The following is an 18,170-nucleotide window of genomic DNA, read 5'->3' on the forward strand; positions in this document are numbered from 1 at the left end:
AACGACATCAGTGCCGGACCCAGGAGTGGAGGTTCCCGGGTTCAAAATTAGTCGGGTCCGCTCCCGAGTACGCTTTCCATCCGTGCTGGGTTGAGTGTCGAGATTGCAACTCAACCTCGTAAAATAAAAGGGAAAATACTGCGAAAACGTCTCTGCAGAGTGGTGCGCCACACAGTCTCTCCCTCGCACAGTGCCTTGTAAAAGCCATGAAAAAAGACATCATCACGGATACACGCACAAAAGCACATGCACGCGCAGACGCACACGCATAGACTCACGCATGCAGCCACGCAAAAAAAAATCAGCAATGTATGTTTTAATTATTAAAAGTAAATTTTAGATTTTATATTACTTTTAACAGTATGCATTTTTGGGATATTTTTGTATTGAAATTGTTGATTGAGACTAAATTGCACGGGGTTATGAAATGTTGGGGTATTTTTGTTTCAGATTCGTGATGCCAATTGTAATTATGAAGCTTTTCTGAATATTATCAAACTAAGTGACAAAGTTGTGGAACTGGAAGCAGTGAAAGATAAAGCTGCAGAAGAGTTGCAGTATCTTCGATCCTTAGATACAGCTGGTGATGGTAGATATTTAAATTATTCTAGATTTCCCTGGCTTTTAAAGTATGTTATTCTTGTGTATTGGAGTAATAATGGCACCCTCAATGGCGAGGAGAACAAGTTGTTAATTGCTGCCACCTCCTCCACCTTTTAAATCTACTCCTCAGCTTTTCTTCACCAGTCCTACCAAAGAGTCTTGGCCTGAAATGTTTTCTTTTGATGCTGCCTGGCCTGCTGAGTTCCTCCAGTATTTTGTGTATGCTGCTTGGATTTCCAGCATCTGCAGATTTTCTCTTGTTTGTTAATTGGAAGGTGTCTTGTGTTAATTGGAAGGTGTCTTGTTTTGTAAGGGATGCCGTTAAACCTTGAGGCTGAATATTTGGTCAAAATTGGTAGTGAAAAATGTTTTGAAAGGTGTCTAGAATGATGTATAAAATATGATTGGCACAAACATATTTTTCTTGTGTAACGAAATTAATATCTTTTACATAGCTGACAATAAGCTTATTGGAAAGATAATTAAAAATAAACAAGTTAAGTGCAGTTTAAATATTTTCTTAATTTGAATAATATTAGATTTCTCTTACATTTGGGTAACGGTGTAGAGAAAATGTTCCAAATCTATTTTGCCCATATTTCAGAGTGATAATGAAGAAACCTTCTTGTGCAGAAAAAAGAAACTGCTACTACATTTGAGAGCATGGAATTGCTTGATATAAAAGGTTTTGCTGAAATTGTGTTTCTTTAAGTTGAGTGGAGAGCAAAATGGAGTATTTGTGTTTCCATAAGCAATGTACACATCAGGATTGGACTGATTGTATTTAAAGCCATCTTTTGGCTACTTAATAGGGTTCTGGAGACCTTGCATCTTACATGTTTCAGAATTATTTTTCTCATGGTTCTCAACTATAGGAATTGCTTTCACTTCAGATAATAGAAATGTTTAAACGGGAATAAAAAGGGAATAACAGAAGATCGCTTTAGGTCAGATAGTTCAATCATGCTCTGCATGCTTTTACACTTTCTAAAGGCTGAGATATAAATATAAACTTGTCAGTGAAAATAAAAACCATCTGGAAAGTTCTAGCTTCGGAGATATTCAGGTGCAAACTTTGTCATTTGCCATAAAGATTTTCTGTTGGGGTATGGCAATTCTTATTAAAAATCTACATCCCCAGATCTTACTGGTCAGCACAGATTTCTTCAGAATCCAAACAGATATTTTGGGGAGATGACTACAGCATGTTGAGTTGTGCAACAGTCAACAGTGGTGCAGCAGTTACTGCTGCTGCCTTGCAGCTTAGTGACCTAGGTTCAATCCTGACTTGAGCTGCTCCATGTATTCTTTGTGCCCTCTTGGGTTTCTCCCTTGTGCTCCAGTTTCCTGTCACATCCCAATGTGTTATTTTGTTAATTGACTACTGTAAATTATCTCCAATGTAGATGGGTGGCAAGGGTATTAGGAAGCTGATAGGCACGTAAGAATAGGGTTCAGAGAAATATATAGGGGAATGGGATTGTTGGAAAGCTTTGAAAACCATTATAGGAGAGACCAAGTAAAGTGACCACTGATTGTATGTTCACGGTCTTCTGTTGCTGCCGTCCGTCCACTTCAACGTTTGATGGGTTGTACATCGAGAGATGCTCTTCTGCACACCAATGTTGTCATGCGTGGTTATTTGATTTACTACCACCTTCCTGTCAGATTGAACCAGTCTGGTCATTCTCCTCTGACCTTTCATAAACAAGATGTTTTCACCTATCCACTTACTGGATGTTTTGAATGTGTTTTTTGTTTCTCGCAGCATTCTTTGTAAATTCTAGAGACTGCTGTGTGTGAAAATCTCAGGAGATCAGCAGTTCCTGAGGTACTGAAACTACCACATTTGGTACCAAAAATTATTCCACATTGAAGTTACTAAGATCACATTTCTTCCCCATTCTGATGTTTGGTATAGCAATAACTGAACTCTTGGTCATGTCTACATACTTGTATGCATTGATTTTATACCACGTGATTGGCTGTTTAGATGTTTGCATTTTTGTGCAGTTGTACCTAATAGAGTGGCTACATTACCACTACCTGTGTCATGAGAAAATACTAAAATAAGTTCAGTACTCATCATATCATCTTATTGAATAAGAGCACGATAACAGCTATAAAGTTCAGGGACATTAACAATTATGTCGACAAAGCATATTAATTTCCATAAACTAAAACCCAATTTCCCAACATTCTTAAATCCAAAGAGGCAGGTCTGTTGTATGCTATATGTTGTAAAAAGATGTCAGGTTGAAAAAAATTAATGGACAATGATGTTTGTTTTAACTATGTGAATATGGTAGTTCACAAGTAATCCATATGTAGATTATAATTGGTACCATGAAACAACAGCTGAGATATTGGGGTGAGTTGACTATGTTCCAGTACAGAATGATGAAATTTAATTAACATGCAGAGAAAGGAATATAAGCTGGGAGAAGCATTATTTTTAAATGTAAGCTTTTGAATTATTGTCCGTGTAGTTGCTTTAGTGTGGTGATAGGTCACTCAGTACTTCGTGGATTTTTATTTTCCAGTTCCATTTGCTCACCACTGACCTATATCATCTTGCATCCTTCTTGCTCCATAAATATTTGAGTAGCGGGAAGGAAGAAAGTTCTGGTGGGATGAGTTACAGTTTGGCTTCCAAATATTTTTGTGATCTTTGTTTTCAGTTTCAGTTGAAAGTTGGCAGTTTCACAGCTCAGTGCCTTTACTATGTTGATTTGTCCTTTTGACTGAGATGAGATAAAAGTTCTACTGCAAAGATTAGTTGATAGCTTTTGCATCTGAATATGGTTATAGAATCATAGAGCAATACAGTGTGGTTACAGGCACTTCAGTCCAACGAGTCCATGCCAACCACAGTACCCATCTAACTAGTCCCAATTTCCTGTGGTTTGTCTCTATGCCCCACTTCTCCATGTACTTATCAAAGTGCTTTTTAAATTATACCATTGTACCTGCCTCAACCACTTCCTCTGGCAGTTCATTCCATATTTTTACCATCCTCTCCATGGAAAAATTTGGTCTTTGGGTTCCTTTTAAGTCTTTCCTTTCTATGCCCCCTAGTTTTGAACTCCCTTACCCCAAGGGAAAGACTTGCCATCCTCCAACCTGTACCTTCCATAGTTTTAGACAAAAGACAATAGGTGCAGGAGTAGGCCATTCGGCCCTTCGAGTCAGCACCACCACTCACGGTGATCATGGCTGATCATCCACAATCAGTATCCAGTTCCTGCCTTATCCCCATAACCTTTGATTCCACTATCTTTAGGAGCTCTATCCATCTCTTTTTTGAATGCATCCAGAGACTTGGCCTCCACAGCCTTCTGGGGCAGATCATTCCATATATCCACCACTCTCTGGATGAAAAAGTTTTTCCTCAACTCCGTTCTAAATGGCCTACCCCTAATTCTTAAACTGTGGCCTCTGGTTCTGGACTCACCCATCAGCGGGAACATGCTTCCTGCCTCCAGCGTGTCCAATTCCTTAATAATTTTATATGTTTCAATAAGATCCCCTCTCAGCCTTCTAAATTCCAGAGTATACAAGCCCAGTCGCTCCAATCTTTCGACATATGACAGTCCTGCCATCCCGGGAATTAACCTTGTGAACCTACGCTGCACTCCCTCAATAGCAAGAATGTCCTTCCTCAAATTTGGAGACCAAAACTGCACACAGTACTCCAGATGTGGTCTCACCAGGGCCCTGTACAGCTGCAGAAGGACCTCTTTGCTCTTATACTCAATTCCCCTTGTTATGAAGGCCAGCATGCCATTAGCTTTTTTCACTGCCTGCTGTACTTACATACTTGCTTTCAGTGACTGATGTACAAGAACACCTAGATCTCGTTGTGCTTCCCCTTTTCCTAACTTGACTCCATTTAGATAATAATCTGCCTTCCCGTTCTTACCACCAAAGTGGATAACCTCACATTTATCCACATTAAACTGCATCTGCCATGCATCTGCCCACTCACCCAGTCTGTCCAAGTCACCCTGCATTCTCATAACATCCTCCTCACATTTCACACTGCCTCCCAGCTTTGTGTCATCGGCAAATTTGCTAATGTTACTTTTAATTCCCTCATCTAAATCATTAATATATATTGTAAACAGCTGTGGTCCCAGCACTGAACCGTGCGGTACCCCACTGGTCACCGCCTGCCATTCCAAAAGGGACCCGTTAATCTTTGTTTTCTGTCAGCCAGCCAATTTTCAATCCATGTCAGTACTCTGCCCCCAATACCATGTGCCCTAATTTTGCCCACTAATCTCCTATGTGGGACTTTATCAAAGGCTTTCTGAAAGTCCAGGTACACTACATCCACTGGCTCTCCCTTGTCCATTTTCGTAGTTACATCCTCAAAAGCCACCTCCTTAAGTACCATGGGATGCAGACCATCAGGTCCCGGGGACTTATCAACCTTCAGACCCAACAGCCTATCTAACACCATTTCCTGCCTAATATAAATTTCCTTCAATTCATCCATTACCCTAGGTCTTTTGGCCACTATTACATCTGGGAGATTGATTGTGTCTTCCCTAGTGAAGACAGATCCAAAGTACCTGTTCAACTTGTCTGCCATTTCCTTGTTCCCCATAATAAATACACCCGCTTCTGTCTTCAAGGGCCCAATTTTGGTCTTAACTATTTTTTTCCTTTTCACATACCTAAAGAAGCTTTTACTATCCTCCTTTATATTCTTGGCTAGTTTACCTTCGTACCTCATTTCTTCTCCGCGTATTACCTTTTCAGTTACCTTCTGTTGCTCTTTAAAAGTTTCCCAATCCTCCAGCTTCCCACTTGTCTTTGCTATGTTATATTTCTTCTCTTTTGTTTTTATGCTGTCCATTACTTCCCTTGTCAGCCACGGCCTCCCCTTATTCCCCTTAGGATCTTTCTTCCCCTTTGGAATGAACTGATCCTGCATCTTCCGCTTATTCCCAGAAACACTTGCCATTGCTGTTCCACTGTCATCCCTGCTAGGGTATTGTTCCATTGAACTTTGGCCAGCTCCTCCCTCATAGCACCATAGTTCCCTTTGTTCAACTGTAATACTGACACTTCTGAGTTTCCCTTCTCCCTCTCAAATTGTAGATTAAAACTTATCATATTATGGTCACTACCTCCTAATGGCTCCTTTACCTCGAGGTCCCTGATCAAATCCGGTTCATTGCACAACACTAAATCTAGAATTGTGTTCTCTCTGGTAGGCTCCAGTACAAGCTGTTCTAAGAATTCATCTCGGGAGGGACTCCACAAACTCCCTTTCTTGGGGTCCAGCACCAACCTGATTCCTCCAGTCTACCTGCATGTTGAAATCCCCCATAACAACTGTAACAACACCTTTGCTACATGCCAATTTTAACTCTTGATTCAATTTACATCCTACATCCAGACTACTGTTTGGGGGCCTGTAGATAACTCCCATTAGGGTCTTTCTACCCTTAGAATTTCTCAGTTCTATCCATACTGACTCTACGTCTCCTGATTCTATGTCCCCCCTCGCAAGGGACTGAATATCATTCCTCACCAACAGAGCCACCCCACCCCCTTTGCCCATTAGTCTGTCTTTCGATAGGACGTATACCCTTGAATATTCATTTCCCAGGCCCTGTCCACTTGAAGCCATGTCTCTGTTATTCCCACAACATCGTACTTACCAATTTCCAACTGTGCCTCAAGCTCATCCACTTTATTTCTTATACTCCGTGCATTCATATACAGTACTTTTAATTCATTACTCCCCTGACCTCCCATCTCAGTTCCTATATCACTTGGCCATACTGTACGATCCCTTCTTGAGCCTTCTGCTCTGTTGATTCTGCTGTCATTCTTAACTTATCTTATTCTCACTTTCCCTTTATCTCCATCCTTATGTTTCCAGTTCGTCCCCTCCCCCCCACAACTTAGTTTAAACACACCCATGTTGCAGAGGCAAACCTGCCTGCCAGAATGCTGGTGCCCCGCTTATTAAGATGCAACCCGTCCCTTTTGTACAATTCATCCTTACCCCGAAACATACCCCAGTGGTCCAAGAATGTAAATCCTTGATTCCTGCACCAGTTCCTCAGCCACACATTCAGATCCATTATCTCCCTGTTCTTGACCACTCCAGCACGGGGAACTGGAAGCAAACCGAAGATAACCACCCTGGAAGTCCTGCTTTTCAGCTTTCTTCTGAGTTCTCTGAAGTCGCGCTGTAGAATGTCTTTCCTCTTCTTCCCTGCGTCATTTGTGCTAACATGCACCACCACTTCCGGATGTTCTCCTTCACCCTTGAGGATTCCTTGCAATCGGTCCGTGACGTCCTGGATCCTGGCACCAGGGAGGCAACACACCATCCTTAAATCCCGCCTGTTGCTGCAGAAACCCCTTTCTGTACCTCTCACTATGGAGTCCCCTACTACCACGGCTCTGCCTGACGTCTGTCTCCTCGGGTTTGCCTCAGCACCAATTGTTGACTCGCAGACCCGTCCGCCTCTCAGACTGGCACTGCCTTCTGTTCCGACAATTTCCAAGAGGGAGAACCTGTTTACGAGAGGCACATCTCCCGGGGTCTCCTGTACTTCAAGCATCCTTTCCTTGCTCAGCATCGTCCTCCTACTCTCTTCCTGTATCCTGGGTGTAACGACCTCACTGTAGGTCCTGTCCAGAAAACTCCCGTTCTCCCGGATTAACCTAACGTCATCCAGTTGCCTCTCCACTGCTGCAACACAGTCCTTCAGAAGCTGAAACTGAACACATTTTCCGCAGGTGTAGGATCCAGAGGCACCATCAGTGTCCCTGACCTCCCACATCATGCACGCAGCACACTGAATCAGCCCAGCAGTCATCTCTTCTCCACTTCTCACCCTCTCCAACTGTGACGTAGTCTCTTCCCTCACCCTCCTCACCGAAGACTCCTGAGCAAAAGACTTGCACTTATCTCAGAAGGCACTTCCCTCGACAAGGCCGCTCCCCTAGAGCGAGCCTTGCTTATATTAGCTGATAATTTCAGTAATTAGCTTCACCTGCCTCGCCTCCTCCGACCTTGAAGGTCTGGTTAGCTCGCTGCTCATGACCAGCTATTTAAATCAGCCTCGCCTTCTCAGCCAATCCCCGCACTCGCTCCTTCGCCTGCCTTGCCTCCTCCGACCTCGAAGGTCTGGTTAGCTCGCTGCTCACGACCAGCTTTTTAAATCAGCCGCTCCTTCTCAGCCAATCCCCGCACTCACTCCTACACCTGCCTCTCCTCCTCCGACCTTAAAGGTCTGGTTAGCTCGCTGCTCACGACCGGCTTTTTAAACACTTTTGTATTGTTCCTTCTCATTCTTATACATTCCGAAGAATAGACTTAGCTTGGCTAACCTCTATCTATGACTCAGGCTCTCTAGTCCTGGCAAAATCCTTGGAGATCCTTACTATATTCTTTCCAGTTTAACCACATCTTACTATAAAAGGGTGATCTAAGTTGTACTCAGTACTCCCAAGTGCAGTCTCAGCAGTGATTTATACAATTGCAACATAATGCCTCTTGTAAAATCAACTGGACAGTCAGCCAAACTCCATTCAAAAATTGACATGAGAGTCAGGATATGGCATCCTGACCTCTTGGATTTATTGCATACACAATGGCATGACATAGTGATTAAGGAGTAAAACAAAATGCAGTGCTATCACTGTTTTGTTCCGTTTACACAAGTAAGTATACACAGATAAGTAAGAACTTGGTTAAAGGTTTCCTGCAGGTAAATATAATAAGATCCTGTCAAGTAAATACCACAGGTAAATAGTATGTGTAAACCATTAGCATCAAGGTTAGTATCTAATAAACTCAAAAATTAACATTCTGTTTTAGCAAAATCTTATTAATACCTTTAGATTAACTTCTAAACAATATAACATCAACTTAAAAGAAATGCTTCTGCTGGGGAAACACCAGGATAGCTTTAGATGGAAACATCTTTCACTCGTAACATAAACCTTTGGCCTTCTGCCAGACAATGTGATTTCCTACTTAATACTTCCTGACTGCACAGGAAGTGATGTAATATAGTTCTGAAACTGCTCATTTCAAAATAAAAGTTAAATATGCTTAAATCACATAGTAAAACAAAACAATTGCCTGAAAGTCAGATCACACCCTGCCTGACCTTTGTGAGGTCACTACTAAATACTTTGCTGTGATGTTTAACATCAGTCTTTGGGGAGGAGCAAAACAACTTCAGAGGCAGGTCTCAGAAAGATGATACAGTCACAGATTAGTGACATTCAGTAAAAGTAAACAAAATGTAACAGGTACACAATTCCTTTCCTGCTATATTTTTAATCAAATTTGGTTAAGCAAAGCTGTCAGCCCTGTTTTTACTGTGCATTTGGCAACATTTTGATTTAGAGGTTAAAAAATGACTGAAAGGCATTAAACAAAATGTGCCAAATCTGAGAATGGATAGGGTGTGCATTTGAAAATACTACTTTTCACCCTCATTTTAGAGTAGCCCAAGGTTGCCAGTAGGAGCCAGATGGCCAAGACCTGTAAGGGTGATTTCTCATCCAACTGCATTTTATACATACAAGGGCTCCCAAGATTGCAAAACTATGACTTATGGAAAACTGACTTAATGCAAATTCTCTATCCATTTTTCAAAGTTACAGTATAACTACAATAACAAAGCAACAAATACTAGTTGTACTGCCTTGGAGAGAGAAGTTGTTGCGTATATTTGAGCAATGTGCAGCTGCTTTAAATCTTACAGTGAGTTCCTCCAGGCTTCCCACTTATGGAGTATCTCCTCTGGAAGGGGACATGTCCCAGTCATACATATCTGCAGGAAGTTCCCTAAAGATAGTGACAGGAGCCACCCAACCCGGGGGTTGATTCACACTGTTTGCCGTGGACAACACTCCCCACTGGGTATGGATTATCGCTGCTTGAATCTGCAAATGTGAGGGTGCCTGCCGTTTTTTTCCACAGCAGTCCCAAACTGCGATGCATTGGTGTGGCTTCTTCACTAAGGTCAGGTCCTTAACAATTGCTGCATGGTCCTCGAGTGAGAACTCTTTATAACAACTTCACTGAAGCAGGCTTATGCAGCCATAGGTTTGACTCACTAAGAGATGCTTGGGTCCTATGCAGGAGGTTGATAACTTCAACATTGGCAGGTACAGACTCAAGCCCGTTGTCATAGAAGTGATGTTCCATAAACTTGAACAGTGTTAGCTCTATGTTCACCAGCGCACTCTTGGATGGCTCTTCTAAGCCCATAGATGGCGACACTTGGGGAGGACCTGTTGCCAAAAGCATGGACTTCAATTCTATAGTCAGTAACATCCTTGATCACATTGTTGTCCCTGTACCAGAAACTTGAGGTAACTCACTGTCCTGATTGCTGAAGGCCAGTATGCAAAATTCCTTTTTCACCACTCTGTCTACCTGTGAAGCAGCTGTCAACAAATTATGCATTTATACTCCACGATTCCTCTGTTCCGTTGTACTCCCTAGAGCCCTGCCATTCATTGTAAATGTTCTCTTCTGGTTTGATGTACCTTTGTTGAAATTCATCCGTCAGAATTACCTCAAACAAGTCCCCCATTAGTGATGTCAATCTAACTGGCTTGTCCTTGCTATCCTTCTGACCAACTCATTCTTGCTGACTGTGTTGGTGAATGAACTGGACCTATTTGCCCATGTTTGTCCCATAGACCTCTAAACCTCTCCTATCCATTTTCCTATCCAGGTGGCTTTTAAACATTGCAAATGTGCCCACTTAACCACTGGTTCTGTCAGCTCATTCCAAATACATGCCACCATTTGCTTGAAGAAGCCCTGATGTCCCTTCTAAATTTCTCCCATCTGCCCTCTTTCTTCAGCACAATATTCCTGAGAAAAAGACTGCTCTTACCCTGTCTCTGTCGTTCATGATTTTATATATTTATGTTAAGTCACCCTTCAATCTCCTAATATCAATGGAATAAGGTTCTGGTGTTTGCATCCTTTTGTAACGTAGTCTCTCATGTCCAGGCAATATCCTGGTAAATCTTCTCCCCTGTTTCTAGTTTACTAACATCTTTCTTATAACCGGGTGACCAAATCTACACTATACTCCAAGTGTGGCCTCACCAATGCCTAATATATAATTCCGCCATAACTTTCCAACTCCTGTACTCTGTGCCTTGATTGAAGGCCAGCGTGCCAAACACCTTTTTCATCACCCTATCTACCTGTGATTCTGAACTATGCATTTCCACTGCTAGTTCCCTCTGATCCATAACACTACCCAGGGTCTTACCATTCTTTCTACAAATCCTGTCCTGGTTTGATCTTCCAAAACATGACACCTCACATTTAACTGGATAGAAAGCCATTTGCCAGTCTTCAGCCCACATACCTGGCTGATCACGATTCCCTTTTAAGTTTTGATAATCTTATACGCTGTCTACAGCACCACCTACAGTATTTTAATCACACCCATAAACTTACTAAGAATGCCTTGTGCATTCACGTTCAAATCATTTGTATAAGTTACAAACCACAAAGGTACCAGCACGGACCTCTGTGGCGCATTATTGGACACAAAGCTTCCAGTTTGAGAGAAAACCCTCCATGATCACCTTCTGCTTCCCATTAGCAAGCCATTATGAATCCAGTCCACTATCTCCCTCTGGGTCCCATGTGATCTAATCTTTCAGACTACCCAGCCAATGAAGAACCTTATCAAAGATCTGGTTAAAGTTAGTACAGACAACATCCACTGCCCGAACTGCATCGACCTCCTGGCTTACCTCCTCAAAGATCCCAGAGATTTGTCAGGCATTACATGCTGAGGGCCTTTTGGTCTCCAAGATTGTGGCTGAGACTTGCAGCGGTTGTACTTTTGGGTTCGTAGGGATTGTTTTGGGGACAGAGGATCAGGTTGAAGGACAGGGATGTGAGGAGTCTAGATCTGTTCTGTGCTGCACACTTTAAGACCAGTGATGATATGGACAAAGGACATGTGGACGGATGTTGGGCTGGCAAGTGCTGTGGATGAAGACTAGTGAGAATGAGAGCTATTGTTGCTATTGTTTCCTGAATATTGTGGGCATGTTATGTTGGTGCTGGAATGTGTGGCGTCACTTGTGGGCTGTCCTCAGCACATCCTTATGTTATGCTGATTGTTAATGTATGTTTTGATGTACATGTGATAAACACATGAACCTGAATTTGACCCTGTTTCTTCAAGTGTTGGTAGATCCTGTCTCTCAGAATCCTCTCCAGCAATTTGCCCACGACGATATCAAACTCACTGTCTTGTGATTTTCTGGCTTGTTTTTGCTACCTTTTTTAAATGATGGTACCATATTAGCCACTTTCTAGTCCTCTGGCACCTCAACTGTGGGATGAAGCATAAAGCTCTGCAAGGGCCTCCATAGTTTCTGCTCTAGCTTCCCATATAGTCCGAGAATGTACCAGGTCAGGTCCTGGAAGTTTTTCCATCAATGCATCTTAAGGCTCCAATACCTCCTCCCTGCTAATTCATATGTGTTCTAAGACAACATTCCTTATTTCCATAATTTTCTCCACAGTAAAAACTGAAGAGAAATAATATACATTAAAATCTCACCCATTTCCTTTGGTTCCACACAGCAGTCATGCGAATCTTTAGGGAACTCGTTTTCTCCTTTTACTCGTAATATAGCTGTAAAAAAAAAAAAAAAATTGGGTCTTGCTTCACCTTGCTTGAAGGATCCTTCTCGTAGCCTATTTTTGTCCTAACTTCTCTCTTAAGTGAATTCCTACATTTCCTGTTATCGTCAAGAGATTTGCGAGTTACCAATTGCTTATGCGCAGTGTATGCCTTCCTCTTTTTTTTCTTAATTAGAACCTCAATATCCTTTGTCATCCAAGGTTTCCTGAACCTGCCAGCTCTTGCCCTTCATCCTATCAGGAACATGCAGGCCCTGGAGCTCTTGACATCACTCTTTTAAAGCAACATCCCATTTAACGGCTCCAAAATATGTTCCACCCCAGTTCAGGATCTTAATGTGTGAACTGGCTGTATCCCCTATAACTACGTTAACCTCTCTTAAGCAGAGGAACAATATTAGGCACATTGCATTCTTTGGGAGCTTCACCAGTGGCTAGTGATGAAGCAGTTACCTCAGCATGGGTCTCCGCAATTTCTCTTCTGGTCTCCAACAAAGTCTGAGGAAGCACTTGGTCAGCCCTGGGTTTTTATCTGCCCGAATACTCTGTAAAACTGTAAATACTTCTTCCCAGGTAATGTGAATGTCCTCTAAAACATCTCTACTTTTGGAGGAGAAATGTCTGTTAAATGTCCCACCAGTCTCCTGTGACTTGAGCCATAGGTAGCCCTGCTGATCTCTAAGGGAACCTACTCTCTTCCTAGAACTCTTACAGCTGTAGAACCTCTTGGGGTTTCGTTAATCTTACCTGCCAGGTCCATCTCATACCCTCCCCTCGCCCTCCTGATTTTCCTCTTAGACAATCCTTAATCATTTTATAGTTACTCATTTACTCATCCTTAACCTAAACCTATGCTTTCTTGTTTTTCTTAACCAGAGCCTCAATATCTCTCGTTAGCCAAGGCTCTTTGAACTTATTGAGCTTACCCAGATTTTCACAAGAATATGCTGCTCCTGGACTCTTGATAATCAGATTCTTAAAAGCCTTCCACTTGGCCATGTATTTCTTTTCCTTCAAACAAGCTCACCCAATCAATTTCTGCTAGAGTTTGCTCAATTCCTGCAAAATTAGTCCTGATCCAGTTTAGACTCTAATTCAGGCAACTGTCCTATCCTTTTTCTTCAGTGTCTTAAAACTAACAGAAATATGGTCATTATAGCCGACGTAATCCCTCACTGACACTTCAGTTACTTTCTGGGTCTCGCTCCCTGAGTGAAGTTCCAGTATTGCACTCAGGAAATTTTCCTGGACGCATTTCACAAATTTCTTCCCATCCAGGCTTTTAACACTCTGAGTGGCCCAGTCAATGCTGAGGAAATTAAAATCTCACACTAATACAACCCTGTTATTCTTACAACTATGAAGAATTTCTCTGCACACTTGCTCCTCATGATCCCATTCACCACTGGGGGTATCTGTTATTTAGTTTAAATAGTCATGTGTAACACAAGCAAATTTCCTTCCAAGGATATTGGTCACTTCCTGGTTCAAATGCAACCTGTCCCTTTTGTACAGGTCGCCTCTACCTCAGAAGAGATCCTAATGGTCCAAGAGCCTGAAAGCCTGCCCCCCCTACACCACTTCTCAGCAGAAATTTATTTGCCATTTTTTTTCATGGACTGACTGTAGGGTAGCATTGTAAGACAATGACTTCACATCAGTGTGCTGGAGTATTTTAACATCAGGTTCACCAATCACCATGTGAGAGTCCGAGGAGAACAAAAGGTTCATGAAGCCTAGCTCAAGGTTTTCCTTTATAGTCATCACATATTTAAGCCTCTTTGAAGGTTGCGGCCTCTGAATCAACAGCCTGAACATTCAAAATTACCCTTTGTTGGACTTGTCAGCTTCTATTTGAATAACCCACTTTGGATCCTTTGGCTTGTAAGATGTTCTATGGTAAACTGCATTGTACAGTGTCCTTGCTTTCACAAATTCAATTGTTGGACACATTTACTTCCTGGCTAGATTTAGTTCCTAATTACAAGTCTGCTGATGTAAGTAGACCCCTTGTTTTTTAATCCTTGCAACATGACCCAGTTATTCTACCTCCTTCAAAAAAAATTCTCCAATAGATTTAACTCCTAAGAAGAATCTACCAGGGCATCCTTTCGTTTGAAAGAATGCAATCTATGGTTCACAAGCTTGCACAATATGTGCACCTCCTGCTTGTTCAGAAAATCCACCATTTGCACATGGGTTGTGATGAGAAATGGGCATGAGGGGGCAACTGGAATAAGATAAAGTGGTGGGTAACTAACCAACTATTACCAAAATAATCTAATTTCTTGGAAGAATTGTGATACACTGTCACGTACAAGTCAGATTTTGGTTTGTGTAGTTTCATTTTATCTCTTCATTTTTTATGTTGTACCAAGGGTTTTCAAGCAAGATCTGTTTTCACACTCAAGCTTGTTTGAGTTTATTTTAGTAACTTTTTGCAGACTTGCTATTATTTTGTGAGAATATCTCTGGTTCTCTTGTCCTGATGGCATTAATTTCATCAACCATCTTACTCATGCATTATTTTTTTGTTGAAATAACTATAAAGGCACTCTTTAATTGATAAGCATCAATCTCAGCACATAAATCTCATAATAAATACGGTGTTAGGAAGCAGTTATTAGAGAAGTATTTCACTTTCCGATTGGTCTGTTGTATTTTAATAAGTGGTTGAATCATTAGATTTTAGTTATAGAACTTGTCCGAATACTTTCTTAGGCAAGCTGTTTATTTAGATAAAAGGTTGTTTTGAAGTGCAAATCTATAAATCCTGAATATTAGGTAGATATATGTAAAAAAATCATGCCAAGATGAAATAAAAGCAACTTGCAAGCAGTCATTTATCCTGTGTTTATTTGACAAAACATGAATAGGGTTAATGCTTTGACTTTGAGTACGTTATTTTAATCTGAGGTGACTTAATATGTGAAAGTATATATTTTAATGTTTAAATTTATTTGAAGATTTTAGAAATCTGACCTATTCAGGTTTTGCTTAATTGTTGCAACCTTACTTTTAGATATAAGCAACATAAAGAATCAGATGAACAGTTTACTTTTCGTGAAGAAAATCTGTGATTCGAGGATACAGCGATTAAACTCCGGAAAGGTAATGTATTTATTAATTGCTTTTGGTGTACTCATTAAAACTGAAACAACCTTAAAATTACATATTATTTAACTTGAAATCATTAATGACATGGAAAGACATGTGCATCATTTTATTTGTCAAACAATGGCAACGACCATATCTGAAAAAAGTTATAAATTGTCTGTTTGTTGTCCAATTTGGCCTTGAAAGTAACACTGGCATAATTTCTGCAGCTCAAAAGTTAAACAGGTGAAATTTAGTTTATACAGTTGATTCCAGTTAATTGCTACATTTGAGCCAACTAAGTGGCTGCCCCAATTAGCTAAAGTTTCATGGAAATAGTTAAGGTACAAAAAAGAGAAGCTTTTTAAACTGAGTAGCAAATTACCTTTTTCTTTCTTTTCAAATCTTTTTATTGTTATATTATACAAAAGAAATAACATGAGTACATTGAAGTAACAATACTTACAATGTCTCAAAAAAGACATTATCTTAAAGACTGGAAAAAAAAATTTGTGATAACAAAAAAAACCTACTAAACAGAAAAAAAAACCATTAGGTGTACAACCCCGGAGCCACGCGTCATACAAAAAGCTTCTAAAAAAAAACCATCAAAACACCAGCAAGAAAAGAAAATATACCAAAAAAATTTACATTTAGATCATGGAAAAAATCTATCAATTGGGTCAAATGATAACGAGCAAATGAGCCCCATCTTTTCTCAAAATCAAATAAAGGTTCAAAGGTTCGACTTCTAATTTTCTCCAAACTAAGACATAGCATCACTTGAGAGAACCATTGTGACAAAGTGGGAGCTGATGTATCCTTCCACTTCAACAAAATAGTCCTCCTAGCTATCAATGTAACAAATGCAATAACATGTTGGTCAGACACAGAAGTACCATGAATATTTTGAGGAATTATTCCAAAAAGCACAGTTAATTTATTAGGTTGTAGATTAATGTTAAGTGCTTTAGAAATTGTTGAAAAAACTGACTTCCAGAACTGTTCCAATATAGAACAAGACCAAAACATATGTGTCAGTGTAGCTATCTCAGTTTTACATCTATCACAATAACTATCAACATCAGAAAAGATTTTAGAAAGTCTCTCCTTTGTCAAATGATAACAATGTACAATTTTAAATTGAATCAATGAATGGCTAGCACAAATTGAAGAAGAGTTAACCAACTTCAAAATCAGCATCCAGTCCTCCATCATAGAAGTCAAATTGAGTTCCTTTTCCCAATCCTGTTTAATCTTAGATAAAAGACGCTTATCCCATTGTAATAATAAATTATAAATTCTTCCAACAGACCCCTTGATCGAAGGATTCATACTCATAATAGTATCTAACAGGTCAGCCTCCAATATGTAAGCAAAATTACTTAAATATTTTTGTAAAAGATGTCTAACTTGAAGGTATTGCAGAAAGTGTGAGTATGAAAGACAATATTTATCAATTAATTGTTCAAAAGACATTAATCTGTCTTCTTTAAATAAATCCAAAAAAGAATTAATACCTTTATTTTTCCAAAGTAAAAAAATCGGATCACTCAAAGAAGCCTTAAAAAAGTAATTTCGATAAATTAAACTACAAAGTTTAAATTTTTTAAGATTAAAAAATTGCGGAACTGGAGCCAGATTTGTAAAGAATACTTAATCACAGGATACAGGTTTAAATTAGCAACTTTAGCTAATTGTATAGGTAAAACAGCTCCCAATAACGAGGTTAAATAAAACTGTTTTACAACTTTCAGTTCCAGGTGTACCCAAATTGGCCGATCACTCTTATCAACCCAATATAACCAAAAAGACATGTATCGCATATTAACAGCCCAATAATACATTCTTAGATTAGGCAAAGCAAGACCTCCATCCTTTTTCAATTTTTGTAAGTGACATTTACTAATTCTTGGTCTTTTATTATTCCAAATAAAAGATAAAATAATAGAATCAATCCGATCAAAAAAACTTCCCAGTCAAAAAAACAGGGATATTCTGAAATAAATATAAAAATTTTGGTTAAATCATCATTTTAATTATACGAATACGACCAACTAGTGAAAATGTAAGTGGACTCCATTTACTAAATAAATACTTCATAGAGTCTACTAAAGGAACAAAGTTGGCTTTATAAAGATCCTTATTTTTTTTTTAGTAATTATAATACCTAAATATCTAAAAGAGTCCGTGACTTTAAAAGGAGTTTTATCATATATAGAGACCAGAATCAATTAAAGGAAACAATTCACTTTTACTGAAATTTATTTTGTATCCTGAAAAATCTCCAAATTCATTAAATAATTTTAGCAAGGCAGGAATAGATTCGTCAGGATTTGATATATAAACCAATAAATCGTTAGCATAAAGAGAGATCTTATGCATGGTCTCTTTCACAAAAATTCCATGGATATTTTTAGCCTCACGAAGAGCAATAGCAAGGGGTCCTAATATTAAATTAAACAACAAAGGACTTAATGGACAGCCTTGCCTTGTCCCCCGTGAAAGCTGAAAAAAAGGAGATCTGCAATTGTTAGTGACAACAGTAGCAATAGGGACTTTATATAAGATTTTAATCCAATTATTAAAATTAGCACCAAAGCCAAATTTCTCTAAAACATTAAATAAATATTTCCATTCAACTCAATCGAACGCTTTTTCAGCATCCAAAGATGCAACACATTGTGGAGTTTTAAAAGAGGACGAATATAAAATGTTAAATAGTCTCTGAACATTTGTAAAAGAATAGCGACCCTGTATAAAGCCTGTTTGATCTCTAAAAATAATTTTA

At 39.7% G+C, this 18,170-nt stretch overlaps 1 protein-coding gene across 5 annotated transcripts in view; it reads left to right on the plus strand.

Annotated features, from left to right (window-relative positions):
• snx13 (sorting nexin 13) overlaps positions 1–18,170 on the plus strand; it is a 207,771-nt gene that overhangs the window by 116,006 nt on the left and 73,595 nt on the right. For all 5 annotated transcript variants that reach the window (XM_063043762.1, XM_063043758.1, XM_063043761.1 and 2 more), the window contains 2 exons: positions 451–589; positions 15,306–15,394. In XM_063043762.1, coding sequence (XP_062899832.1) covers positions 451–589; positions 15,306–15,394 — 228 coding nt within the window. The remainder of the gene's footprint in view (positions 1–450; positions 590–15,305; positions 15,395–18,170) is intronic.

Source organism: Mobula hypostoma, chromosome 3, assembly GCF_963921235.1.
Source record: "Mobula hypostoma chromosome 3, sMobHyp1.1, whole genome shotgun sequence".
NCBI classification, from domain to species: Eukaryota; Metazoa; Chordata; class Chondrichthyes; order Myliobatiformes; family Myliobatidae; genus Mobula; species Mobula hypostoma.